The sequence below is a fragment of the Acanthochromis polyacanthus genome, chromosome 17 (assembly GCF_021347895.1).
Source record: "Acanthochromis polyacanthus isolate Apoly-LR-REF ecotype Palm Island chromosome 17, KAUST_Apoly_ChrSc, whole genome shotgun sequence".
In the NCBI taxonomy this organism is placed as follows: Eukaryota; Metazoa; Chordata; class Actinopteri; family Pomacentridae; genus Acanthochromis; species Acanthochromis polyacanthus.
In genome coordinates, this window is record NC_067129.1 from 954092 (window position 1) to 981774 (window position 27683).

Below are 27683 nucleotides of genomic sequence, written 5' to 3' on the forward strand. Positions count from 1 at the left end.
TTTTTTAATCAAATGTCTTGAACCTACAGATTTTCAGTACAAAATCTTCATCATTCACTTACTAAAACTTCTAAACTGGTTGCTTTTCCAGCTCAAAATTTGCCATTTGTGCTGGAAGTGTTACTCTGACTGTCAGGTTTGTATCAGTTTGCAGTTTTCTGAGAGATCATATCCTTTTTTAAGGCAGTAAGACTATTTCACGAGCTTGTTTTGCGCACGGCGAACCTTTCTGGCCGTCCCATGCTGCCTCTCCAGACGTCCCCGGCTCCTGTGGTTCTAAAGAGTCCTGAAGTTCTGCCGTCTGGGCTGTGAGGAGGCCGACGGCTTGTCCAATGTCACCCTGACTGGCCTGGAAGAGAGACGAGGAGGAGGACGAGATAAGAGGAACTGTGTCGGGTATTATTAGACCGAGCTTTACGATAAACCTCAAGAACAAACATCTGAAGCACATAGGAGTGAAATAGAACAAATGACATCAACATAACCCAGAAATATGCTCACATAAAGTTGAATAAATCCAAAAAATGCCCTTTTTTGTGTTTGAAACCAGCAGAACACAAACATTTCTCACTTTGCACAGGAACTCGTTTTTGCTGTTTTTCTGCCTGAATGATGCACTGTTTGTCTAATTAGCACTTTCATAAGGCTGCTATTAATTTTAATACTCAAACATGAGTATTAAAAATTAAATGACAGTTTTGAGGACTATACTTTATAGTGTGGCTTTAGCAGTGGATTTTCCAGAATATTCTGAGGTCAAAGTAGCAGAAACTGCTTTAAAACATCTTTTAGTGTTAATTATTGATGCTACGTTAAATTAAAAGTCACAAAAACTCACAGTTTCATCCACTGCATTACTAATTTTCTATAAAACGAGCATTAGAGCCTAGTGATTTAGGTATTTATTTATCTTTGATGTATTTCAAGTATAAACTTGCTTCAAGGAAATCTATTCAGTATAGCAACTTTAATGTCCTCTCTGGTTTATTTAACACATTAAATTAGCTGCTAGGTAATTCTGGTGATTACTTTTATTTAATAAACATAACAAATATGTAGAAAAAGATGTAATAATGTGTATGAGTTATTAAAATATGCCAGAAGCAGGCTTCCAAAATAAATTTCACCTAAATCATGTCATTGATGAGGAACACTCATGATCAAATTAGGTCAGTATGAGGTAGTTATACATTTAAATACTATAAAAACAAAAGCCTAATTACCATAATTAACAAGACTGTAAGGGATGAGATCAGTTTTTATTTACTGACCACAAAAATCAACTGCTCCGGGTCAAAGAAGAGAAATGATCAGCAGTAACTGAGTAAATGTGGGGCTGTAACACATTGAAACAAGATTAAACATCTAAGCAGTGTGATTACAGTCCTCTGTTAACCCTGGTGTCGTCCTGTGGGTCAAGATTGATCTGTTTAAAGTTTGAAAATGTGGAGAAAAAAATAATTTTCACAGTGAAACTTCTGATGTCCACATTTTCAACATTTTTGGGAAATCTTTGAGCTTTTTTTGGTGGAAAAAAAGAAATGTTAAAAATGTTTCTTAAGAACATTCGCATAAAAATCAAACAAAATGCAGTGAATTTCGCTGGATGTTGGTTGATTTTTCTGTAAATGTTCTTAAAGAAAATATTAGAAGTTTTACTGATAAATATATGTAATCACTTTAGATATTTTTAGGATTATTTGGAAGATTTTTACTCATTCTTGAAAATATTTACAAGAATTTACTTGTCAGATTTGGGGGATTTTTTAAAAATAAAACTTTTAAGGGAAACTTTTAAGGAACTATTGGAATTTTATTCCTGAAGGTTTTGCAAATTCTCAGAAATTCGGGGAATTTTTGGATTATTTTCAGACAAGGAAACACTAGTTTTTGGTGCCCGTGAATGAAGACAACAGGAGGGTTAAAAACAAGAGAGGAGACGCCAGCTGTCTTATTAATTTCTTCTTACATTCAGAGCTCTGTAGAGAATCTGTTGGTCCTGGATGCCAGTGATCTCCTTCAGCTGGTTGATCAGCATCTCGCTCTGCTGCCCGGAAAGACGGAGAAAAAAAACAACTTTAACACTGTCAAAATGGACATGAACTGACTGTTCCCCCTGCTGTGCTTAATTAAGGATAAAAACCAGAAAAATCACAGGAAAAAAGGTGTTCATTTATGTGTTAAACATAGAGAAACAAGCCAAAACTGGAAAGAATTTTCACATCAAAAATCTGTGTTTTTACAAATGGTGATACATTCTTCTACAATGTTTTTACTGAATTACAATCAGCAAAAAAAAAAATGTTATTTTACAAACATTTGCAATCATTTGAAAGAAAAATATGCATATTGAGAATTGGAAAAATGATTTTTAAAGACTTTTCTGATAGTTAGATCACAAAAAAGTATTAATTTACATGTTAATGGAAAAAAAAGAGTTAAAAAATAAAGTTTTTCTACAACATTTGACCATAAAATGACAGGTTTTTGTTGTTTTTTTAATGCTATATTTAAATATTTTTACAGGTCTTCATTTGAAAGAAATATTATGCATATTCAGGGCTAAAAATAGGTTCAAAACATGTACTTTACAGATTTTTCCTACTTTTATAAAACACAGATAATGTCCAGCAAAATCAAAGAAAAAAGGTTTTTAGACGTGCATGTTGACTGTTAAAAAACACAGATAAACAAACAAACAAACAAACAGGCCAAAGCTGGAGATAATGTCCACGTAATAAATGCATTTTTTCATTTTAGAAAGAGTGATTTGTTCTTTTACATCGTGTCACTGTAAAATAACAGTTTTACTTCACGTAGAGCAGCTAAAAACTTTTTTGAAGATATTTGCTGTTATTTCCAAGTTTTAACCACTTTTAAAAGCTACTGTACTCCACTGTTTTTAAATATATATCTTGACACCAATGCTGTCAGATTTTCATTTTCCTACAGTGTACTTTGAATTAGTGATTAGACAGTTAGTGGGTTTGAGTAAACAGAGGACATGTTGCAGGCCTCACATTGGAGCAAATATGAATACACAGACCCTTTCTGAAAAAATAGAATAGGATGGAAAAGTCTATTTATTTCCATAATTCTATTCAAAAAGTTAAACTTTCATAGATTATAGATTCAGCACCAACAATTCAAACGATTTCAAGTATTTATTTGTTTTATTTTTATTTTTTTTTACATAATTTGGGCTTCCAGCTCATAAAACCCACGAAAACAAGAATTCAAACAGTCAGAATACTGTGAAGAAATCAGCCCACATTTTGCAGGGCATGAATGTTTTAAACTGAGTGTCACACACTAATCATCTACTAAACTCAGAGCACCTGCACAGGTTTCCTCTGGTGTCATTAAATTGCTTCAGTTTGGTTCAGTGTGGGGAAGACGGCAGACTTGACAACTGACCAGAAGACCATCAGTGATACTCCATAGGATGGTAAGCCACAAAAGTTCATAGCTAAGGAGGCTGGCTGTTCACAGAGTGCTGTGTCCAAGAACATCAATGGAAAGTCTAGTGGAAGGGCAGAATAAATGGTAAAATTTATATAGTGCTTTTATCCACAGCACTTCACATGATACATCACATTCACACACTGATGGCAGGAGCTGCCATGTAAGGCACTAACCACAACCCACCAGGAGCAGTTAGGGGTTAGGTGTCTTGCTCAGGGACACCTTGACATGAGCACAATGGACCAAGGATCAAACCGGCAACCTTCCGATTACAAAACGGCCACTCTACCCACTGAGCCATGCCACTCCAATGTGGCAAGAGAAGATGCACCAGCAAAAGAGACGACCGTGGGCTTCAGAGAAGATTAAAGAATGTGGCAGAGATCCAGAAAGAGTGGAATGAGGCGGGAGCCACAGCTTCAAAAACCACCACATTCAGACGCATCCAGGAGGCAGCTACAACTGTTGGGTTCCTCGGGTCAAACCACTTCTGAGCCTGAACAGGAAGCGTCTCAACTGGACCAAGGAGAAGAAGGACTGGACTGTTGGCCAGTGGTCCAAGGTCCTCTTTTCTGATGAAAGCAAAGTGTGCCGTTCATTCGGGAATCAAGGTCCAAAGGTTTGGAGGAAGACGGGTGAGGAACAGAACCCAAGCTGTGGAGGTCAAGTATGAAATGTCCAGAGTCAGTCAGTGCAGGTGTTGGTAAACTCTGTTTTCTTACATCCAAGGTAGGGCTGGGCGATAAATCGAATTAATTCCATTAATTTGCATTTTTAAAACCTGACGATTTGAAAATTTGCCAAATCGTAAAATCGAGGTGAGCTTAAATATATAACAATACAGATTCTTCTTCTGCACTGGCGTTTGCTTCCGCCTCTCATCTCCTTCCACCAAAACACTCACACCCCCGTCATGGCGGACAGAACAGCAGACGAAGAGTTGGTCGCGAGAAAAGGGCCTCATGTTACATCGATTATATGGAAGTGGTTCGGCTTTGACCAGACTGACACAGAGCAAACTACAGTCATGTGCAAGGTTTGCAAAAGTACTGTGAAAACGAAGAGTAGCAGCACAACTAACCTCTTTCAGCACCTCCAGCAGAGGCTTCCTAAAGAATGGAAGAGTGCTGCAGCTACGGGAGTGCAGCATGGCTAGCACTAGCCATAGCAAACAGACCGCAAAGAAACAACAAAAATCCATTAAAATCGTAAATGTTCAAGATAACTAAAAAAAAAATAATTGAGATATTATTTTTTGGCCATATCGCCCATCCCTAATCCAAGGTCACCACAACAGTCTACTAGAATGTTTGAGAGGACTTCATGACTCCTTCTTCTGAGGATGTGTATGGAGACGCAGACTTCATCTTCCAGCAGGACCTGGTTCAGGCCTTACCGCCAGAAGCACCAGAACCTGGTCTGATGACCATCACAGTGCTTGACTGGCCAGAAACTCACCAGACCTACACCCCACTGAGAATCTATGGGGTATTCTCAAGAGGAAAATGAGGGGCACCAGACCCAAAAACAACGAAGAGCTGACGGCAAGTATCAAGGAAATGTGGGCTTCCATAACTCTCAGGCAATGCAAATACTTGAAATCACTTAAATTGTGCGCCCTGAATCTATCATCTATGAAAGTTTAACTTTTTGAATGGAATTATGGAAATAAACTTTTCCATGATATTCTAATTCTTTGTAAAGGGTCTGTATGTATTTAGCTGAAGGACAAATGTCAGACTGTCATGCTTCTATTGGCTCCACATGCTGTCTGGGTCACAATAATTAACTATGGAGCCACATTTAGCGACTCCTGTTGAGACTTTCCCTGACCCTCTTTCTTACCAGGTTAGATGTCAGCATTGATACCACTCACTGATCTGTTCACCATCTGTAGCAGGAAGTCACTGCTCACACATAAGGCTGAATAAACAGTGAAATGTCTTCTTTATGGTCTGAATTAGACCTTTTTTTCTCAGAATGAAAGCACACTGGGTCAGCGTCTGAGATATCATGTAATATTACAATTCCTGTGGTCCTGTTGTTTCTGTGTTTATAACCTACAGTTTCATTTAACCTACATCCATACACCATTTTGAGGAAGCTATCTGGGGCACTGTCCCACCACCTGTGTGCCACCTCTTCACCCGTAAACACAAACGCCTGCAGGCCGTCATGTGTTCTGAGCCCTAAAGAGAAATAACATGAGCGAGGCGGCTAAATAAAGCCTGCCCTCCCCACAGCAGGTGGACATGTCATGGCATCTCTCTGTCACACACGCAGGAAGCCAAGAGACGGCCGAGCAGACTTATATGGAGTCCAGGGGGGCTATCTGAGACCCTCTATTTTAGACCGCTGACATGGATAGCACAGGCTTCTGTTTATCATTCCACTCACTGTGCCACCAGCCATGGGGAGGCCTTTCTCTTTTTTACCCTTCTCTCTTTCTCATACACCTCCCATGTCAATGCCAAACAGAAGACACAGATTTTGACTTGTTGGCAACACAGAATCAGGACATAATATCAGCAGAGTCCTGGCAGTGTGTGCTGAAATAACACAGAACTAATCAGAAAGGCCTGTTGATGAAGCAGTGGGTGGAAGATGCTGTGAAATGTAATATTAATGACCAATGTGACTCCTGTTTGTACATAATTAGTACTTGCTAATTAAAATGATTGCGTAATTTTAAGTAATAAGTTATTTTCACAAGCAGATTAGTAAAGAAGATGTAATTTTCCACATAATTCACTTCCACTCAGCCACATCCGTCAGTGATTAGTTTTAGAAGTATGATTTTTAGAATGAATAAATACAAGTTGGGTGCATTTTTTCCAGCCGAATTAAAGAGTGCCTTCGAAATATTGTGAAAAGTTTAAATATGTGTATTCAAGCAGTGTTCACATATAGAAATGTTCGATGCAAGTTTAAAACGCGTTTATTTAAATGCAAATTCGGGGGGTCAACTCCACACACAACACAGGGTTAGTGTTAGCTCAGACATCGTGTTAATCAGCGGCTCCGGGCTTTCTTTTTCGTTTTTTTTTTCTCACCGAGTTCGTAGAGTTTTCTCCATTTTCAGACTGTTCAGCTCTCATTCTCAGACGGAAGAACCGGGTTTTCTCTGCCCCCTGTGTAGCACCGACCTCCGGACTCAGACCTCCTCCATCCGCGGTCACGGAGCCGCCCGGCACAGCTGCGCGCGCTCACCTGTCAAGGCGGGCGGGCGGCGCGCACGCCCGAGAGACGCACGTGAAGGCCGGGACATTTGTGGACCAACACTTTAAAAAAAAAAAAAAGATTCTGACCTCAGTTTGTATTTTACCTGCAGGTTAAACTTCACCGAAGAACAACTTCCTCTTATGAATATATTTAATTTAATATCAATATAATGTGTGCACAAGAGGAGAATCCAACTGCTACAAAACAGAAACTGATCAAACAAAATAAAACTAGAAAGGAGAAGCTACACAAGAGCAAATTTTGAGGAGTGTATCTGAGTACATTTTATTAAAAGTAAGAAAACTGATGTTTTATGTTCATTATGATCAGGTCTTTACAAATTCCATAATTATTTATAATGTAAACAATCATTTATCAATAAAAAAAAAGACTGGATATCACTAAAATGTCAACTAAACAACTTCAATTTAATACCAACCACCTTCTAATCAACTAAACAATAAAATGAGCTCATGCAGAAATAGTCTGGATTGTGTTCCATTTATTAAGGTGGGATGACTCAAAACGTCTCCAAAATAACTCAAAAATTCCCCAAAGTGATTCAAAAATTGCCCAAAATGGCTTGAAAATGATCCATAATTATAAAAAATAAATGTGTAATTAGAAAAGTAAATCTTAAAGACAATATATCTTTAAATAGGAATTAAACAGAAAATACAATGAAGCAATTAAAAAGAAAATTAAACATTAAAAGGTGTAAAACATTTAAAAAGACAAACTAAAGATTTAATCTAAAAATTAAAGACAAGGAAAATTTTGTCACTCACACTCACACTCACACTCACACTCACACTCACACTCACACTCACACTCACACTCACACTCACACTCACACTCACACTCACACTCACACTCACACTCACACTCACACTCACACTCACACTCACACTCACACTCACACTCACACTCACACTCACACTCACACTCACACTCACACTCACACTCACACTCACACTCACACTCACACTCACACTCACACACCAGAAGCTGCCATGTACAGTGCTAACCACAACCCATCAGGGGTTAGGTGTCTTACTCAGGGACACCTCAACATGAGCACAACAGGCTGAGGCTTGAACCAGCAACCCTCCAGCTACAAGATGGCCATTCTACCCACTGAGCTATGCTGCCACCTAAAACAAGCTGATAAAACATTAGAAAAAACAAAAAATTAAAAAGACAAAATATTTCAAAATCAATGTCTGATTGAGTATTTATTTATTTACTGTTTTTTCTATTTATTAACTTGTGTTGTCTTTTTTAATGATGCACTGACTGTCTGGCACTTTTAAATTTCGTTGTACTGGCTACAATGACAATAAAGGACTATTCTATTCTATTCTAAATCAAATCAGACATTAGAAAAGAATAAAAGGTGAGAAAAGAGCAAAACTAAACATTGAAGAAGAATTAAACTAAAGACAAAACATTTGAAAAGACACCAGTTAGACTTTAGAAGATCAAATTAAACAGAAGAGACGATAAAACGATGAAAAAGAGCAAAAACAGATAAAGGTCTTAAAGCGTTTTCTAGTCTGAAATGAAAACATCAAGTTGTTTCTTCAAACATTTCCTCTTTCTGTGTTCTTGGTTTGACTGTGGACAGATTTACTAAGAGCTCATTTCAGAAAACTACTTTCCACATAAAGTCTACTAGTAGTTGAAGGCATCGATCAAACTAATGTTACCTTCTGATCTCCACAAACTTTACTGTTCAGTGAAGACAATCAAAGTTTGTTCAGGATTTCTGAAGAACCCACAGGTGAAGGTCTGAGAAGAACTCAGATGGATGGTCTAAATGTGAAATCAAGACTCATGGTCACAAGTTTTAAGGCTTCTGTTCACCACAAAGTTCAAACTAACAGAGAAAGTACTGAGAAACTTTGAAAACTTCAGTCCTCAGACTGTCTGAAGGTTCAAACTAACAGAGAACTGCTCAAGAACTTAGAAGATATCAGTCCTTGGACTGTCTGAAAGTTAAATCTAACAGAGATCTACTGTGGGACTTAGAACATTTCAGTCCTCAGACTGTGTGAAAGCTCAGGTCCTGAGGACTGGGGAGGTGTGGAGGCTTTGGAAAGTCTTGGAACTGAGGGTTCAACCCTCCAGCACAAAGGCTGAAGTCCAACCTCCTGAGAAAAACGGTCGAGTCGAGACTCAAGTTAAAAAAAACCCCTCAAAAACAGCAAAAAATAGATGATAAATGCACAAAAAAAGAAGAATTAGTATCTGAGTGAGTAGCTCAGGGGGTAAGAAGAGAGACTACCAAGTGGAAGGTAGCAGGATTGAGTCCCACCACTGGTGTTTGTCTTTCCTTGTCTAAGTTTTTCAAAAACTTAAGAAGAGTTCAGTCTTGAACCAGCGACCTGCAGCTCCATAGACAAACCCTTAACTCACTGAGCTACAGATCAGATTAAAAAAACATAAATTCGTCGTCCCTTTGACATCGTAGTTTCCAAGTGACCACATGGGTGGAGCCAAGGCAGATTCTGGGTGGAGTCAGACCAGAGGGGAGGTGGGTCGCAGCCTCCCCCCTCTACCCCCCCACCTCCACCCACCACACCTTCCCCCGCCCGACAAGTTTTTCAAAAATCCAAGTCTCGACAGGTTTCCCCGAGTTTCTGGAGTTTCCACCAGGTCAGAACAAGTTGTCATGAAGAGGTGTTGAAGTCTTCGAGGATGGAGTGACTTTTTACAGCGACTAGAAGGAAGACGACTAGAAGAGCAGGTCTTTAACCAGCATCCCTAAAATCCATGGAGTTGCTCCAGAGAAATGAAGGGAGGTCAACTTTTATCAGCCTCCATCCAGATGTTCAACTTGATATCTTTACTTTGAGATTTTTAGCTCCACAAACCTTTAGTATCACACTTTATTATCATTTATTAGGACTTTAATGGAATCCAGCAGCAGATTTAGTTTTTGTTCACAAACTTTATTCTTGTCGTCGTGGGACTGCAGGATTTAAAACTGTTCCTTCTATTTGACCTCATGTTTATTAGTTTTAGTGCAGAAAGTTATTTTAATTGTCCATTAGTCTCTTAAAAAACAAATAATAAACTGGATTAGTCAAGAGGTTTAAATTTTTTACTTTGTCATATTTTAAATATGACAAGAAAATATAAAAATAAAGTGTCTTGACACAATTTGACCTGGATATATATATATATATATATATATATATATATATATATATATATACATAGATAGATAGATAGATAGATAGATAGATAGATAGATAGATAAAGCATTTAATTGTGTGGGAATAACTTTCAAGCATTTCTTAAGGTCTTTCGGTACATTTTTTTGTTTGTTTTAAAGACTTTAACACTCAAAATGTGTCATTTTGGACATGCTTGTTGTGCATATCGTGTATTAACGAACTCATACCCAACAGAAGAAATTCATTTTTAGAGTTATGGATAAATTAAGGGCACAAAACCAACATTGTGTGTCCTATTTAAGTGTTGGGCCACCATGGAAAACCAGAATAACTTTAATATACCTTTGTAATGAGTCTACAAGTCCAGGAACCACAATATTCCCAAATAATACTCCTCATTTGGTGAAAAATCTGCAAGATTTTTATTTTCCTCCTCAAGAACTTTACTTTTTTTACATTTACCCATCAATCCACTCTTCTGTTCTCCTACTAGATGTTTCCAGCTGGGTTAAAACACCACAATGACAAGCTCAAAACCCTCTGAAGCAGTAAAAGCGGCACTAAACTCAAACCTTCAGGGAGCTTTCGCTATCATAACAGTATCATCTTACCCAGGCGGCGGAAAAATCAATACGAGTGCAACCAAGATGTCTCCACGTGCACGTTCACTGCTTCCTACCAACAGTCAGGACGGCTGCTTCTGTCATCAAACTGAGGATGTTTTTGTGCTAACATCTGGATGTGACACCTGGAAATAATCTGGAAGGTTGATTTTTGTCGTAGCTTGATGTCTCTCCTTTGGCTGATGCTGCTTTTCTCCGGTAAGATGCTCGTTTACGGCTCAGAAAAATGACCTTTCCTGAAATCAGTTGTTTGTGATTAAGTTTGTTACAGAAAAAGATGCTTTTGTGATGCTTTTCCAGCATTTATTTACATTACTTTCAGCTCTGTATCTTAGTGTGGTAAATAAATGCACCAGTGGTCACTAGTTAACATAAAGCATCACATCCACCAATATAAGCAAAAAAATCATATTATTGTCTAATGTTTGGTTAAAAAACTGCATGTGGAATGTGTTTCTGTCTTTAAAAAGGGTTTAAACTTAATTTCTTTGAGGTCTGTCAGTGTAAAAATGACAACACTGTCAGTGTGTTGTATTCTGCTGAGAGATGCACAGACATTTTATATATTGCCACTTTATATGATGAATACTGTGTTAAATTTAAGCAGACAACTGGTAAACTGCACCTCTTAATCCAGCGCTTTAATGCAAGAAGCCTCAAGTTTTTTGTACTCATTAGATTTTAGTAATTTAATCAAACACTTAAACACGCCTGCACCATGAGATAAACTGGAACAAAAGGAAATTAAAAAATGCACGGACCTCCTCTACATATCTGGGCATCAGTATCAGCTAAAAAAAAAGCCTCCTTTAGGCCCTAAACGTTCCATTGTGTCTAAATGGAGCGTAAAGTATCGCCAAACTGATTTACAATTAATCTCAATTAATGACGCTAATTGTTTAGCGAGGAGCCTTCAGGCCCCTCGAGGCTCCAGGTTTTCCCACTTGGTAATCTTAATCCAGCTTTAGTTTTGTGTTTAGCTCATCTGGCAGGATGTGTGCCGGAGAAGCCCAAGAGATCAGCCCTGAACCAGCTGACCAGAACCCTGCTGAGGAAATACGACTGTGGAGTCCGACCGGTCCACAACTGGACCAGTACGACCACCGTCTACGTTGACCTGATCCTGCAGTCGGTCCTCGACGTGGTGCGTCTGTTCACACTGCTGGAGCTCACTTTTACCTCCTTTAATGGGTTTAATGCTGTTTAATTAGCTGTGAAGAGCATTTTATTCAAATTAAATCACGTTTATTTATACGGCATGCAGTAAAACAACCCAAGATGATCGAAGGCTGCACAAAAAGTAAGACAACAAAGAACTGTAAAATCAATTTTGAAAGCATGAAACCATAACTACAAAATTCTAAGTCAAACAGGAGAGAACTATAAAGTAAAATAAAGACACATCATCTAAATAATAAGACAACTAAGAGCCACCAAAAGCTGTGGATTGACCGATTTTTGGGGGCCGATACCGATGCCAGTTATTGGTGATCAAGAAAGTACCGATAACCGATATTTACAGACTGATAGACACTAAATAAAATGTTTTACCAGTATGTGACAGCAGAGAACCAGTCATTTAGAACTAGGCTTCTTCATTAATAAGCTGGCTATCACTATATCTGTACAATAAAGACAGGATTGATTAAATTATCTCCTCTGTTCATGCTGGATCGACTGAGATCGATCAGTTTGCCTGCTGCTGCTCTTCTCTATTTTCTTAATCTTTTACTGTTTTATCACTTTTATTGCTCACTAAGGTTCATGTCTTAAAGCTTTATTAATGATCTGTTTTCCAGACCCTGTTTCAGGTTAACCTGTGGCTTCCTGCTAACTTAGCTGCTAGCTGCTAGCTTAGGCTTAGCTGCTGAGAGAGAAGCTAATTTCCTGGTTCTTGATCAATTTTTGTTGTCTGAGAGACATTTCTGAGACCACGGAGTGAAACAGACAGCGAGAGGAGCTGCATCAGACCTGAAGTCACGCATTTAATTTATCAATAATCGGTCAATAAAAACACAGATACCGATGATCGGAAAATGCCAGATATCAGCCCAGATATCTGGCCAAGTCAGTAATCGGTCTATCCCTATAAAAAGCAATGAAAAGATGCACGATTTAAGATTTTTAGTTTCAATCTAAATTCTTTGGTCAAATACAAATCCAGACTAGAAGCTGGTGTTTGAACAGATTCGTTTTTCCTGAAGTTTCAGAGTTTGTTATACGTGTTTTTGTTCACATCTATACCACTATGATTGTAATAACAATTAGATAAAATACGTAAGTCTTTATATAGAAGCAATGGTGTTGTTAAAATTGATCGTTAAGACATTTCTCTTTTCCCAGGATGGAAAGACTCAGAGCATCACTACAAGTATTTGGTACAGACAGGTACGTGGATTTGTTCTAAAGGAAATAATCATTTTTTATTTTCATAAAATCAAAATCTTTATTTTTTAAGAGCTCCAAGTAATTACATCCTCTGAGTTCGATTTTTTTTTCTAATTTCAAAGTTTGTTCTCAATATAAGACAAGTCTTGTGAATGTTATATTAAATCTGACTATCCAAACACTGTGAACAAACTTTAAAAATTCTCATTATTTTTTATAAGTACAGCTGAGTTTAAGTATTCATGGTTTTCCAGTTTCATACCTTCTGCCTCATGCCTCAGGTCTGGACTGATGAGTTCCTGGTTTGGGATCCGGAGGAGTTTGATGGAATCAACGAGATCTCGCTGTCGTCTGACGCCATCTGGGTTCCTGATGTCATCGTTAGCGAGTTGTAAGAAACAACAGAAACAGTCTCTTTAAATCAAGTCTGTTTATCTCAGTGGATTTCCTGCCTTTCAGGGACACTTTGACCACTTTCTCCCAGCAACCATTAGCAGAATAAGAAGACAGGGTATGATAGTTGTCTGTTGCAAATCAACACAAATCAGCCTCCAGCTTATCTTCAATAAAATGAGCCGAACAGAAGACTGACTTCAATGAATGCTGGCATGAAATTAGGTCAATACTTGGGTGGTGTTTGTTGAGATTTGAACACAAGAACAGAGAGCAAATTGAAAAAGGTCCTTAATCCCGTCAAAGTGTCAAATTTTTCCTTTAATTCCTCTCAGAAAATAACAGAAACCTATATTGCATTCACTGTATTTCAAGACAGTCTTAAAAATGGTAAATTACATTTTTAAAAATGCAGTTAAAATGAAAATAACTAAGAAATAATGTGTGAACAATGATAGAAAACACTAGCCTAGCCACGCTACACCCATGTTTCTAAAGGCACAAGGGTCTAGGGAAGCTCGACAGGGAGGGAGGCGGGCTACAAGGTTGTCTATCAAATCCCTCTGCAGCAATTGGGTAGGTATACAACCAATCAGCGCAACGAATAGGCTGACGGAGTTCCGAGAGTGCCGGCGGATTGTGGCTAAGTCCCATTAGCTTCCCAACCAGCGGAGCCAACTGGTATATTAAGGATTTGCCATATCCCGTCGGCATAAGTCCAAATACGTCTTTCTTCTCAATGAAACACTTCAGTGCCGTCCTTTGTTTATCTTTCAAGTTGAATTTTAGCTTCAAATCTTTAAGGGCTGTGGCCAAAGCCGAGTCCAAAGATAACTGTTTATAGTGCGCCGGTTGTTTCTGTCAGAATCGTCACGCCTCTGTCGTCACTTCGTTACGCCCGCCTTCTGACTCTACACTTCATGGTGATTGGTCCGGCCAGTTTTAGGAGAATCCAGCCTCGAGCCTTATGGAGGGTAACTAGACCCACCCTGGCAGAGAATTAAATTTGTTGCTGTGGGTTGTCTAGCACGGCTAGGCTAAGAAAACACTGCAGATGAAGCATTCAAAGATACTAGAGTTGTCCTTTAACATGGCTGAATGTTGGACTTGTTTGACCACACAAATGAAATTCTACTTCTTACTACATTTTTCTTGCTTCTATTCTACATACATGTAGTATACTACATGTATGTAGTATACTACATGTATGTAGTATACTACATACATGTAGTATACTACATACATGTAGTATAGAAGCAGAAACCTTCTATAAGCAGCCATCCTGACATACACCTGACCAACACTCTGTCTTGTTTTTCCTGTCTCACCTGTCCTTCACGTGCAGCGTGGAAGAAGGTAAATCCCCCCCGATCCCCTACGTCTACGTCAACTCCTCGGGCTGGGTGAAGAACTACCGGCCCATCCAGGCGGTTCTGGCCTGCAGCCTGGAGATGTACGCCTTCCCCTTTGACAAGCAGAACTGCAGCCTCACCTTCCGCAGCTGGCTTCACTCAGGTCTGTTGGAAAAACTTTATGTGGAAAGTCAGCATTTAACAGTTAAAAAGCTCCGAAATCTTATGTTTGCTGGCTTAAACTGAACTCTCTTATGTCAAGGTCCATTTTTCTGGAGCTTTAAACATCTCGATCAGCGGTTTGTTCAGTTTTCATCGGTTTGGTTCAAACTAAGACCAGGATGGATGCTGCTAAATCAACAAAGCATCCAGTCAGATTCTATTCAGAGTTTAGTAAATTAAAGGGAATCAACACTTCTTAGAAATAATTCAGCACCTTTAAGTCTCTGAGGGACAGTCTGATGATGGGTTGTGGGTAACAACAAGAACCTGTAAAAGTGACTGAGGATAACAGAAAACGGTCTCATATAAAGATCAAGATGACTCCTTTTCCCCCCAGTTTAAAAATTCAAAGCCCAAAGATTTTAAATTTAGAATGACAGAAGACAAGCAAAAGCAACAAATCTTTATGTTTTAGGCACTATTTTGGTGTTTTTCTAGTTAAAATTCCCTTCCTATGCAGCCGCCTGTTGGGTCAAATGAACTATTTATTGGGATAACTGATGAAAGTTATTTATAGATAACATGTTGTTCAAGTCTGTATTTTTTTAACATCCACCGACTTTTCATGGAATTTACCCCCCCAAATAACCTCCTCAAGTGGAAAAGCTTAAACCAGAACTGTGAAGCCAGAATGCATATATACACACGTGGACAAAATTGTTGGTACCCCTCAGTTAAAGAAGGAAAAACCCACAATTCTCACTGAAATCACTTGAAACTCACAAAAGTAACAATAAATAAAAATTTATTGAAAATTAAATAATCAAAATCAGCCATTACTTTTGAATTGTTGATTAACATAATTATTTAAAAAAACAAACTAATGAAATAGGGCTGGACAAAAATGATGGTACCCATAACTTAATATTTTGTTGCACAACCTTTTGAGGCAATCACTGCAATTAAACGATTTCTGTATTTGTCAGTGAGCGTTCTGCAGCTGTCAACAGGTATTTTGGCCCACTCCTCATGAGCAAACAGCTCCAGTTGTCTCAGGTTTGATGGGTGTCTTCTCCAAATGGCATGTTTCAGCTCCTTCCACATATGTTCAATGGGATTCAGATCTGGGCTCATAGAAGGCCACTTTAGAATAGTCCAACGCTTTTCTCTCAGCCATTCTTGGGTGTTTTTGGCTGTGTGTTTTGGATCGTTGTCCTGTTGGAAGACCCATGACCTGCGACTGAGACCAAGCTTTCTGACACTAGGCAGCACATTTCTCTCCAGAATGCCTTGATAGTCTTCAGATTTCATCGTACCTTGCACACTTTCAAGACACCCTGTGCCAGATGCAGCAAAGCAGCCCCAAAACATTACTGAGCCTCCTCCATGTTTCACCGTAGGGACAGTGTTCTTTTCTTCGTATGCTTGGTTTTTGAGTCTATGAACATAGAGTTGATGTGCCTTACCAAAAAGCTCCAGTTTGGTCTCATCTGTCCAAAGGACATTCTCCCAGAAGCTTTGTGGCTTGTCAACATGCATTTTTGCAAATTCCAGTCTGGCTTTTTTATGAGTTTTTTTCAGCAGTGGTGTCCTCCTTGGTCGTCTCCCACGAAGTCCACTTTGGCTCAAACAACGACGAATGGTGCGATCTGACACTGATGTACCTTGGCCTTGGAGTTCACCTTTAATTTCTTTGGAGGTTGCTCTGGGCTCTTTGGATGCAATTCAAACGATCTGTCTCTTCAATTTGTCATCAATTTTCCTCTTGCGGCCACGTCCAGGGAGGTTGGCTACTGTCCCGTGGGTCTTGAACTTCTGAATAATATGAGCCACTGTTGTCACAGGAACTTCAAGCTGTTTAGAGATGGTCTTATAGCCTTTACCTTTAAGATGTTTGTCTATCATTTTTTTTCGGATGTCCTGGGACAATTCTCTCCTTCGCTTTCTGTTGTCCATGTTCAATGTGGTACACACCTTTTCACCAAACAGCAGGGTGACTACTTGTCTCCCTTTAAATAGGCAGACTGACTGATTATGAGTTTGGAAACACCTGTGATGTCAATTAAATGACACACCTGAGTTTATCATGTCACTCTGGTCAAATAGTTTTCAATCTTTTATAGAGGTACCATCATTTTTGTCCAGGCCTGTTTCATTAGTTTGTTTTCTTAAATAATTATGTTAATCAACAATTCAAAAGTAATGGCTGTTTTTGATTATTTAATTTTCAATCAATTTTTATTTATTGTTACTTTTGTGAGTTTCAAGTGATTTCAGTGAGAATTGTGGGTTTTTCCTTCTTTAACTGAGGGGTACCAACAATTTTGTCCACGTGTGTATGTATGAGATTTCATTTAAAAAGGTGATGTTTGGCTCATTCCAGCTCAAATGATCAGAATTTTAGAACAGCTGAATGTTTTATAGTTTAAAACATGAATGTCAATAAATAATTTTTCAATATTTTTTTTCCTTGTTAAACTGCCATTTAATCCACTTTTAGCGTGTTTTTCCCCCACATTGATGTCTAAGTGTTTGCTTGAATGCCCGAATTGCCCCTTTTATTTCATCATTATGCCACTGATTTGTTGTCTGCAATATTGGATAATTAGATCAATAATCTCTGATCATGGTTGAGTCAAAATAGTTTTTAAAAAGCCATCATAAAAAGCTAATAACAATGACAAAAAACTGATACTGCAGAAGTCAATTAGTGATGTTTTCTGAACCAAATGTCACAATAATACAAAACTAAACATGCAGAATACTTTATAACATGAAATAATTCAGCACAACAATCAAAAAAGTATTTATAACTAATAGAACAGGTTTGACAAAAAAATATAATGGTAGTCCAAGTTTTTAAGAAATGATCCTTAAATATAAGGAAATATGTATTTTTGTAATTTGGGAGTAATTTTCGTTTCCAGTTTGCATTAAATGGAAAGTTGGGTTCAATCAGGAAATGAATGGTTTAACTTTAAATGGTCAAATATTAGGATTTTAAATTAACACCATGATGAGAAAAAAAAGTGAAAATTTCAACTTTTACTTTTATTAGTTTCTGAGAGTTGTTGTTCAAACAGCTTAAAATTTCAATCTGTGTAAAATGTCAACTGGAAGTTTAACAAAAAGAAATCATCTCAGAAAGTGCTTGATAAATGAGTCTAAAATTTCACAGATAGCATTTTAAATATTAATAGTTAAACAAATAAAAAGTTTAAAACAAAAGGTTGATGGTCGAGCAGAAGGACGCTGATTGTTTGAGATTAAATAAGTCGACTTTCTGATGTTTAGCTCGTTTAGATTAAAGCAATTAAAGTCTGATTAAAGCAAAACATAAGTTCACACCTGGTCCAACAAAGTTCATTCTATCATGAATCCTCTGCGTATAACAATAACTAGGACAATATATCAAAACACCACACAGCTTCTAAAAGACATCTGCAGAAAATTTCAGATTTTCAGGCCTAAACTTATGGGAGCACGTCAATATTGTCCAAAAGTGCTTTGAGGAGCTTAAATCCCTAAAGCTTGGGAATAAACCGTGAGCTGAGACGCTTGTGTTGCCACCTGAAGCTGCAAAGAAGTAAACAGACAGAAAACACAAAGATTCCAGTTTAGCTCGTTTGTATTTCTGCAATAAAAGCCTCCAGTATCTGGCGGAAATCCTTGTAAACACATGAAACTCCGTCTCCTGCTGTGAGACAGAGGAAGAGTCGAGTACAGCGAGGAAGCAGAAGCTTTCTTTGGCTTTCCATCTTTTATTCTTTATTATCTCTCTGAGCGCAGTGAAAGAAATAGACCTGGCTCTGTGGAGGAGCGCTGAGGCCATCGCCAACGATAAGAGGGAGTTCATGAACGATGGAGAATGGGAGCTGCTGTCCATTCCTTCTCAGTACCGGCAGATCCACCAGGACGACACCGACTACGCCCACATCCAGTTCAACGTACGTTTAGCACGTTTTTCTAAGGGGGAGGGTTTAAATAAGAATATTAAAGTAAAGAAAGAGAAAAACTGATTCTACTGACACAACAAAAGACAATACAAGTCATTTGTTCTTCTTTTAAAACCATTTTTATGGGCTTTTAGATGATGTCATCTATTTTTATTGTCTAATTGATTTAATTTTTTAAAAATTCATTGTTATTTTTATGCTCATTTATTGGCTTTTTTACTTATTTTATCTATTTGCTACTTTATTGTCTTTAGTCTTGTGTTTTTAAATGTTTTTCTTCATTTTATTCTCTTTTACGTTTGATTTATTTACATGTTTATTTCATTTATTTTCCATTGTTAAATTTTTTAGTCATGTGTGTTTTTAAATTTTAAGATTTATTGTTCATTTTATTCTTTTTTGTATCATTGTTTATTTGTGTATTTATGTATTTACTATTATTTTAGTTTTGTGTGTTTCAAACTTGTCATTTATTGCTCATTTTATTGTATTTCACCTTTTATTTATTGGCTTTCTTACATATTTATTTATTTACTATTACTAAATTTTTGAGTCATGTGTTTTTGAATTTTATAATTTATTGTTAATTTTTAAAAATTTTGTACCTTTTATTTATTGGCTGATTTATGTAAGTATTTTAATTATTTATTATTATTATTATATTCAGTCTTGTGTGTTTTTAATTTATAGTATTTATTGTTGATTTTATTATTTTTTACTCTTTATTTATTCACTTATTTATATGTTTTTAATTATTTGCTATTACTGTTATTAGCCATGTGTTTTCTAGATTATTTGTTAATTTTATATTTTGTTATATTCTATTTCTTGAAATACTTACATAGTTGCTTTGTTTATTTATTCACATATTTATTTTATTTATTTATTATTGCTATATTTTGTAGTCATGTGTTGTATGATTTATTGTTGATTTTTTACCCTTTATTTATTTACTTATTAATATAATTGTTTACTAATCTTTTAATTAGTATATATTCTAGTATAACTGGTGTGGAAGAGCTCCGTGCTGCAGACGTCTAGCAGCTCTCTAACAGTGAACCAGTAGCTCTACTGTGATTGCTAGTCGATGCTGAGCTTTAAACTGTAGTCCTCTGTGGGTTTCCTCTCCTCCCCGTCGAGCTGTGCAGTGGAATCGTAAAGTGTAAAGCAATCGGCTGCGACCTTCACGAATTGAACCGGAGAGCTAATGCCAAATGATGAGGCTGTTTCTGGCGAGCTCAGAGACAGATAGAGAGGGAGCTGATAGACAGGGAGGGAGAGCAACCATAATGAGACTGTCTCAGTGGTTGCCTGATCAATGGACTTCTTGTTAGTGGCGAGCAAAATGGCCCCACAGCCCATCGCAGGTGGAGAGCTGCTATTTATTCAGCTCAAAGCGCAAAGAGCCTTTTTGGAAATGGAGGCATTTCATGGCTCGCTGGGATATTGTTGCACTGTGGCGGCTTTTGTTGTAGAGAGTAAATATGTCATACAAAAAAACCCCCAAAAAAGGCTTTTGTTGATTTTAACAAACTGGAGAAAGGATGACAGAGCTGCAGCTGGAAGACAGTTTTATGGCTCAGACTGAACAAATCCATATAGAGAGGCTCCAGTGAATCACCTCCAGAGTGGAAGGAACAGCATAAAGCCTGTAAAGAGCTGCTAAGTTTGGTGGAAATGCAGTGAAACCTGTGTTCATTCTGCTCTGGAAGTCATTTTTAACAAAGCACATACAGGCGTGTTCACTTTAAATGTATCAGAGGTTGAGGTCTTCCCCGTCAGAGATCTTAAAGTGTTTTCTTTAACGTGTTCTCTGAGTCTTGTGCTGTTAGGCATGGAGTACCACAGGGGTCTATACTGGGTCCACTGGTGTTTTCACTCTGACACCTTTGGGTCAAATTCTGCGTTCTTTAGGGATCTATTTTCATTTTTATGCAGATGATCTACAATTCTACATGACTTTTTTCTTTCAAAGTGACACTGATAAACTTCAGTTTATCTCTCAGCTGTTAGGAGATTTTTATCAACAACTTTCCTGCTTCTGAACTCTGCTAAGACAGAAATGATGGTTCTTGGAGCTGCAAGAGTTTTAATCCTCTGTTGTCTTTGGGTGGCTGTGTTCTCCACTGTAAAGACAGAGTCCAGAATCTTGGTGTCTCTTTGATGAAACTCTTTGGAGTTCCATGGTAAAGAGGTGACCAGAGTGGCCTTTTTCACCTCAGAAACATTGGAAAGATCAGACCGATTCTGTGGTTTCAGGATGTTGAGGTCCTAACTCATGCTTTCGTTTTGATTACTGTGATGTCCTTTAATCAGGTCTGCCAAAGAAGAGCCTTCATGGTCCGCAGATGGTCCAGAAGTTCAGGTTAGAGCAGGCTTAAAGGTGCTGCTGCTAACATAGAAAATTGTAAATAGAATTGCGTAGTCCAATTCCCAGTCCGATTTTGGTTGATTTTTTGTGAAACACTTTTAACATTTCTTTTTTCCACCAAAAAATGTTAAAAAATTTCCCAAAATGTTGAAAATGTGGACATCAGACGTTTCACTGTGAAAATCTTTTTTTTCTTCCACATTTTCGAACTTTAAACCGGATCGATTTTGACCTGCAGGACGACATGAGGGTTAAACTTCAGGTGAATTAGAGATGGTTGAGAAGAAATCGTTCCATAAACCTGATGCTTTGAGATGGGATGACCCCGGTGCTTTTTGGTCCTAAAGCTGCTTCCTTCATGATGAATCTTACTCGTGTTATTTGTTGACGAAGCTCGTTCTGTCGCCGGCTGAGGGTCCTTCAGCTGAATCCTCCTCAGTCAGAAGGAACCTGCAGATGCTCTCAGTCTGCCATTAATCACCGCCACAGAGGGTTTTGGGACATGAGAGCAGAGAGAGATAGCGGGATTTATGGGAGGTTGTCAGGCTGCGTGTGGTTATCTATAATTGGAAACAATCGGACTGAATATTACGATTATTAGCTCTCCATCACCAGTACTGTAACGTTCTGCTAATCAGTCTGCATCCCATAAACTCATGAACAATGATGTCTTCTTTAGCAGGACGCGCATACAATCAGCATTTGAATTATAGTCGTGTCCTTTTCAAGCTGCAACCTCTGAACAATTCATCTTGTGGCAACCTGATTTTAAATCTAGTTTACAAGTTGTTGGTGGATATTAATTAGATGGCATTAATTGGTTGGTGTACATGAAGCTATCACCAATTATAGGTGAAATATGAGCTATTTTAGCATAAAAAATGGGGAGATGGTGAGTTTTTTTCTGTTGTCTTTGCATCTTTTTCTGCACATAGAACAGACGTTGCACCAAAGGCCGTCATTATGGAGCAAGTTCAACATATCCAGGCTTTCTTTTAGTTATCTGGCTTAACTAAATCGGTCTTGCTAAGTGGCCACACAAGGCAGGTTTTTAGCTCAGTAGGTCAAATCAGAGACTGAATCTGTGACAGAGTACGTTCATGTGAAAATGCCGGTGTTGGCACCAGATAACATGGAAACATGTAGAGCTGCATATTTCTCACAAGAACAGCAAACAATTCTAAGCTGATATGAAGAGTTTAGAATACAAGCTAAAGGCAACACAACTGTCCAGATGTGGAGCAAAAACCAAGATAGAAAGCTGACAAATACATTGCCAACAGTGTGAAAATGGATTAAAAGGACTATCAATATCACAAAATAAGAATACATCTGTCCCAGCTTCCATCTCCTCCTGTGAGCTGGACTGTCTCTGGAGTGTCTTTCTACCGTCTGTTCTCTGCTTCCTGATCACAGTCTCTGTCCCGTCCTTCAGATCAGCCTTTTCTAGCCACCGGTAGATTTCTTAATCTCCTTCATCTGCAGATCATTCATCGCTGCTGTGATAATTTCTCGTCCTTTTTCCGCCTGAGGCGATCCTCTCAGCGGTTCATCCTGGGGGAACGTCTTTCTGATGAATTCAACGATCTTCCTTCATCTTTGAGAGGAGCTTTGACCCTCACTCATCCTCAGCAGCCTAACTGTTGATATCAGTCTTTAAAGGACCTTTTCCTGGACTTATTTTCAACCAAACACATCTAACCCTCGGAAAAGCCTCTGGCAGGTTCAGTAGCCATGCTAAACTTTTAAAAAAATCCTCAACTTGACACTTTTGTAAACAGAAAGAATCAGAAAATCTTCTACTTTCTGCTGGTCTTTGGACTACGTACCTGTGGAATAAAGTTCCAACATGAACCTTAATCACATGAAATTTCAGTGTAATTAGTTTAGCAATTAAAAAAATCCATTAAAAATCACCAGCTTGCACTAACCAGATTCTGTATAAATCAAAAAATTCTGCACTTCTTGGTGCAACTGGACATCCATTAGTGAGACCAACAGTTACATGACAAGAAATGTGTTTATTTTAGCTAAACTAGGCTGAAGTGCAGGATGTGTTTATACTATGACAGTATTGAGCAGGAAACAAATTTAAAATGTACGTAGTAAAATATCAACAGCATGTAGAGTCACATTTGACCAGGTATTGGTAATATCTGTTGGCGTTTTCCATTTTGTGTTTTAATTTTTTGCGGAATAAATAAGGGAATCCTACTTTTTTTTTTTTTTTAATTTCTGGTATTATAACTTTGTCATGCAGCAAAAAAGACATTTCTGAGTTCTTTCTACTTCTAGTCATGGTGGTTCTGTTTCCATAGGAGGTGGAGTAAAAAAACGAGCCGACAGTGAATAAAAACACATCAGGTGCAAAAAAAGACGCCCCAAAACTGCTTGGTAGTTCAAAGGAATATTATAAATTATCATGTTGTTGCTGCTGATAAAGAACGTTCTCCTTTTTAATCAGTTTATTCAGAGTAACATGGGCGGTATTTCTTAAAAGAAATGCTCCCGTTTCATCTTTTAAACATGATTTATCGTGAGTGAAGCGGAGACAGAAATCTCAGAAGCAGCTGTATAAAAAACTTGTACAGACAGTCCTTAAACTGAATGAGTGATTAAATTTCTCCGCTCACCGTCCTGTGGTCTGGTTCAGGTGTTGATCCGCCGGCGCCCCCTGCTGTATGTGGTGGGTCTCCTCATCCCCAGCATCTTCCTCATGCTGGTGGATGTGATCAGCTTCTACCTGCCTCTGAACAGCGGGACGCGCATCGCCTTTAAGATCAGCATCCTGCTGGGCTACACCGTCTTCAGGGTCAACATGACGGACGAACTTCCCGTCACCGCCGTCAGAACTCCACTCATTGGTACCATCCCTGAAAGATTTCTGCTGTTTGTTGAAAAATCTGAATATTATTTGTCTTCAGCTCACTTATGTCCATTTGTATTCTGCTTATATGGTATTTTGGGTAGAAATTTGAAAAAAATCTGCAACATCTCATTTAAATTCTGAGGTTTTTACCACATTTAATGCCACAGTTTTGCATTATGTGTTAAATATAAATCACTGAAGCTCCTGAGGCTATGGACCTGCAGCGCCTCAGGCTGTGGCTCTTTCTCTGGGAAAACAGAGGGTTTTTTAATGCATTTTATTGTCTTTTTCATTTTGACTCTCCTGTCGTCCTGCGGGCCAAACTGACCCGTTTTAAATTTTGAAAATGTGGAAAAAAATATATTTTCACAGTGAAACTTCTGATTTCCACATTTTCAACATTTTTTTTAAATTTTTGAACATTTTTTGGTGGAAAAAGAAATGTTTCTTTAAGAACAATCACAACTAAATCAAGGCTGCACAGCGGCATAGTGGTTAGCACTTTCGCCTTGCAGCGAGAAGATCCCGGTTCGAATCCCGGGTTGGGCCTGGGATCTTTCTGCATGGAGTTTGCATGTTCTCCCTGTGCATGCGTGGGTTTTCTCCGGGTACTCCGGCTTCCTCCCACAGTCCAAAAATATGCTGAGGTTAATTGATTACTCTAAATTGCCCGTAGGTGTGAATGTGAGTGTGATTGTGTGTCTGTATATGTAGCCCTGTGACAGACTGGTGACCTGTCCAGGGTGTCCCCTGCCTTCGCTCAAGTTAGCTGGGATAGGCTCCAGCACCCCCCGCGACCCTAATGAGGATAAAGCGGTGTATAGAGGATGGATGGATGGACAACTAAATCAACCAAAATCCAGCAAAATTCCCTGGATTTGGTTGATTTTTTTGTGAATGTCCTTAAAGAAAATATTAGACGTTTTACTGATATACATTTAATCACTTCAGGTATTTTTAGGATTTTTTTTTTTGGAAAGATTTTACTATTTTTTTTCAAATATTTACAAGACTTTTCCTGCCAAAATTGGGTGATTTTTTCAAACTTTAAGGGAATTTTTAAAGTAATTATTGGAATTTTTTCCTGAAGCTTTTGCAAATATTCAGAAATTTGGGGAATTGTTTTGCTGAATTTTTGGATATTTTTTGGAAACAATATTTTTTGCAGCCCATAAATGAAGACAACAGACATAACAAAGACACAAAACTCCACAATCTAAACTTCAGCGTACGGCTTTGTAGGGTTCAAACATGTTAAACTCCATGAAGGAGCAGCTTTCAGCTTCAATACTCCAAAGTCTGACAGCGTCCATGATGCTGGGAGCTTCAGGTAACTGATTATTGGCCAGATTCTATCTTCTGAGCAGGGTTTTCTGACCTGTCAGGTGTGTTCTTCGCGGTGTGCATGGCCCTGCTGATGCTCAGCCTCATCAAGTCCATCCTGGTGGTGAAGCTGCTCCACCACAGTGAGAAGGAGGTGAAGCAGATGTCGGTGTCGGCCTGTCTGCTGGATAAGTACGGCTCGGCTGCTCACGACTTCACCGACAGCGTTTTCACCTCCATCAGGACCCTGGACCGCATCAACCGGACCACAGGTGAGCTCCAAGGCAAAGTTCTACGTGGACCAACGCTTGGAGAAAGAGAAGCTTAAGCCAGAGGTGTCCAACATGAGGCCCGTGGTCCAAAAGTGGTCCTCCAGAGGGTCTAATGAGGTCCTCAAAGTGTAAAAACTCCAGAGAAGACATTAACTGCAGATTGTAAATTAGTAAAACTATACATTTAAAATAATTTCTAGACCACGACAAGTTGTTTGGATCATAAAGTAAAATACTAGATTTTTTGTTTGTTCTTTTGTCATTTTGTGTCTCATTTCTGTAATATTTTATCCTGTTTTTGTCAGACTTTTGTTGTCTGTCTCGTGTTTTTGTCGTTTTGTTTCTCGCCTTTGTCATTTTTTTGTCTTGTTTGTGTCATTTGTCAATTTTTTGTCACTTTGTAACTTTTTTTGTCAAATTTTTTGGCTCTTTCATGTTTTGTTTCATTTTGTTTGTCGCATTTTTTGTGATTTTATTTCTTGCTTTTGTCATTTTGTGTCTCATTTTTGTAGTTTTTTGTCGTATTTTGGTCTGATTGTGAACTTTATTGCATTAAAACAAAGATAAAAATAGGACTTGTGGCTATTTATCGGCTGTTATGCTGTGATTTTACTGGTCTGGCCTTTTTGAGTTTAAACTGGGCTGAATGTAGAACCTGAAATAAAATGAGTTTGACTCTCCTGGTTTAAGCTCTAAAACAGGATCAAACCCAGAGCACCCAAATGTTTCTTTTTGTCCCATCACTGCTGAAATAGTTTTGGTTCCATGAATCCCATTTTTCTGGCCTTCTCACAGATTATGAGCTGGAAAACTCACCAGAAGACGATCTGCTGTTGCTGAACGAGCTCCAGGACGCCCCCTCTGGACTGGAGTGGCTCCTCGGAGAGCTTTCTTCCCTCCGGCAGGCTTTATCCCAGGAGGACGGCGAGTCTTCCTCTCAGGCCGAGTGGCTGGCCCTCTGCTCCAGGCTGGACCGCCTCCTGTTCCGCCTCTACCTGCTGGTTCTGGTCGCCTACGCCGGGACTCTGCTGCTGCTCTGGACCAGCTGGAGCTTCGCCTGAACACACTTCCACACATTTCTGAATGTAAAAGACCTGATTAAAAATATGTTTTAGTGTCTTTTAAAATACTGCCTCGTTGCTTTTTTGGGGGAAGCAAATATCAAATACATCTCAAGACGTTCTTGGATGTTTTTCCTCTTCTACATGCATTTATGAGCAGATTTTAATACACTTTATTTGTGTCTTATTGTTGTTAAGCAAAGGATAAATACCTGATTGTTATTGTGTAGTTGTGTCTCATAATTTAGACTGAGGTGTCACCAACAGTTTATCCAAGATGTAGAACTGATTAAACATTAATAAAAGTGAAAATAAAGAACGTCTGTACTGAAAATCTGAGCACTCACAACAATGGGGAATGTGAAAAGCATTTTTTTTTAATTGAAGCAGTTTTTATCAAATGTAGAAAAATGAAGCCGTGTTGGCTGAAAGCAGAGCTGTCCTTTAATGTTCTGCACAGAAACATGATCAGGCTGATAAAGACAGAATTACATGGAGTCTGTTCTCGTGTTTCCCGACAGCTCAGATCGACTCAGAGATGCTGGATAATGAAGCAGCTCTCTGGATGATGCTGTGATGCTTTACTCACACTTTAATCTCCATCCAGAGCTCGGCTGCTGCGTCTCTATTCCCCGCTGGTTTCCCAAATAGTCCTGACAGGAACATCAGAAGAGCATCACAGAAAATCTGCAGCTGGAACAATCCATGCTAATGCAATCCTGACGGTATCCTGAAGCTTCTCCTTCCAGCAGATCTGGTTACATGATGTTACGCAACAAGGTTTGAGTTAACCAGCGGCTCTGCTTCACTTTGAAAGTCATCAAGACGATTGTTGTTTTGTTTTTTTTTAATTTCACCCTCGTGTCGTCCTGCAGATCAAATTGACCCGTTTTAAAATTTTGAAAATGTGGGAAAACGTCTGATGTTCACATTTTCAACTTTTTTTGGGAAATCTTTGAACATTTTTTGGTGGAAAAAAGAAAAATTAAAAATGTTTCTTCAGAACATTCACACACAAAAAAATTTTTTAAAAATCCAGCAAAT

General features: G+C 38.4%; 2 protein-coding genes across 6 annotated transcripts in view; one reads left to right on the plus strand and one right to left on the minus strand.

Annotated features, from left to right (window-relative positions):
* usp28 (ubiquitin specific peptidase 28) overlaps window positions 1–6721 on the minus strand; it is a 29938-nt gene extending 23217 nt beyond the window's left edge. For 2 of the 5 annotated variants that reach the window (XM_022204835.2, XM_051937332.1), the window contains exons 1-3: window positions 6519–6720; window positions 1970–2044; window positions 226–349 (exon numbers count right to left, since the gene is read on the minus strand). In XM_022204835.2, coding sequence (XP_022060527.2) covers window positions 226–349; window positions 1970–2044; window positions 6519–6563 — 244 coding nt within the window. In that variant the 5' untranslated portion in view covers window positions 6564–6720. Of the gene's footprint in view, window positions 1–225; window positions 350–1969; window positions 2048–6518 lie in introns of all 5 variants that reach the window. The other 3 variants (XM_022204834.2, XM_022204833.2, XM_051937333.1) reach the window with 2 other exon arrangements.
* A 3833-nt stretch (window positions 6722–10554) lies between these two features.
* Window positions 10555–26958, plus strand: htr3b (5-hydroxytryptamine (serotonin) receptor 3B). The gene is made up of 9 exons (XM_051937371.1): window positions 10555–10690; window positions 11473–11636; window positions 12836–12880; window positions 13162–13271; window positions 14619–14788; window positions 18577–18734; window positions 23768–23978; window positions 25369–25578; window positions 26374–26958. Exons 1-9 carry the CDS (start codon window positions 10657–10659, stop codon window positions 26637–26639), a joined length of 1368 nt encoding a protein of 455 aa, XP_051793331.1. The 5' UTR covers window positions 10555–10656; the 3' UTR covers window positions 26640–26958.
* Window positions 26959–27683: the final 725 nt, after the last annotated feature.

Bases quoted from the DNA above. Each gene is read 5' to 3' on its own strand.
- htr3b (XM_051937371.1), top strand. From the start codon at position 10,657: ATGTCTCTCCTTTGGCTGATGCTGCTTTTCTCCG. The intron at 11,637-12,835 runs GTGCGTCTGTTC...CTCTTTTCCCAG, and splicing joins TGCAGTCGGTCCTCGACGTG to GATGGAAAGACTCAGAGCAT. The intron at 14,789-18,576 runs GTCTGTTGGAAA...CTCTGAGCGCAG, and splicing joins CCGCAGCTGGCTTCACTCAG to TGAAAGAAATAGACCTGGCT.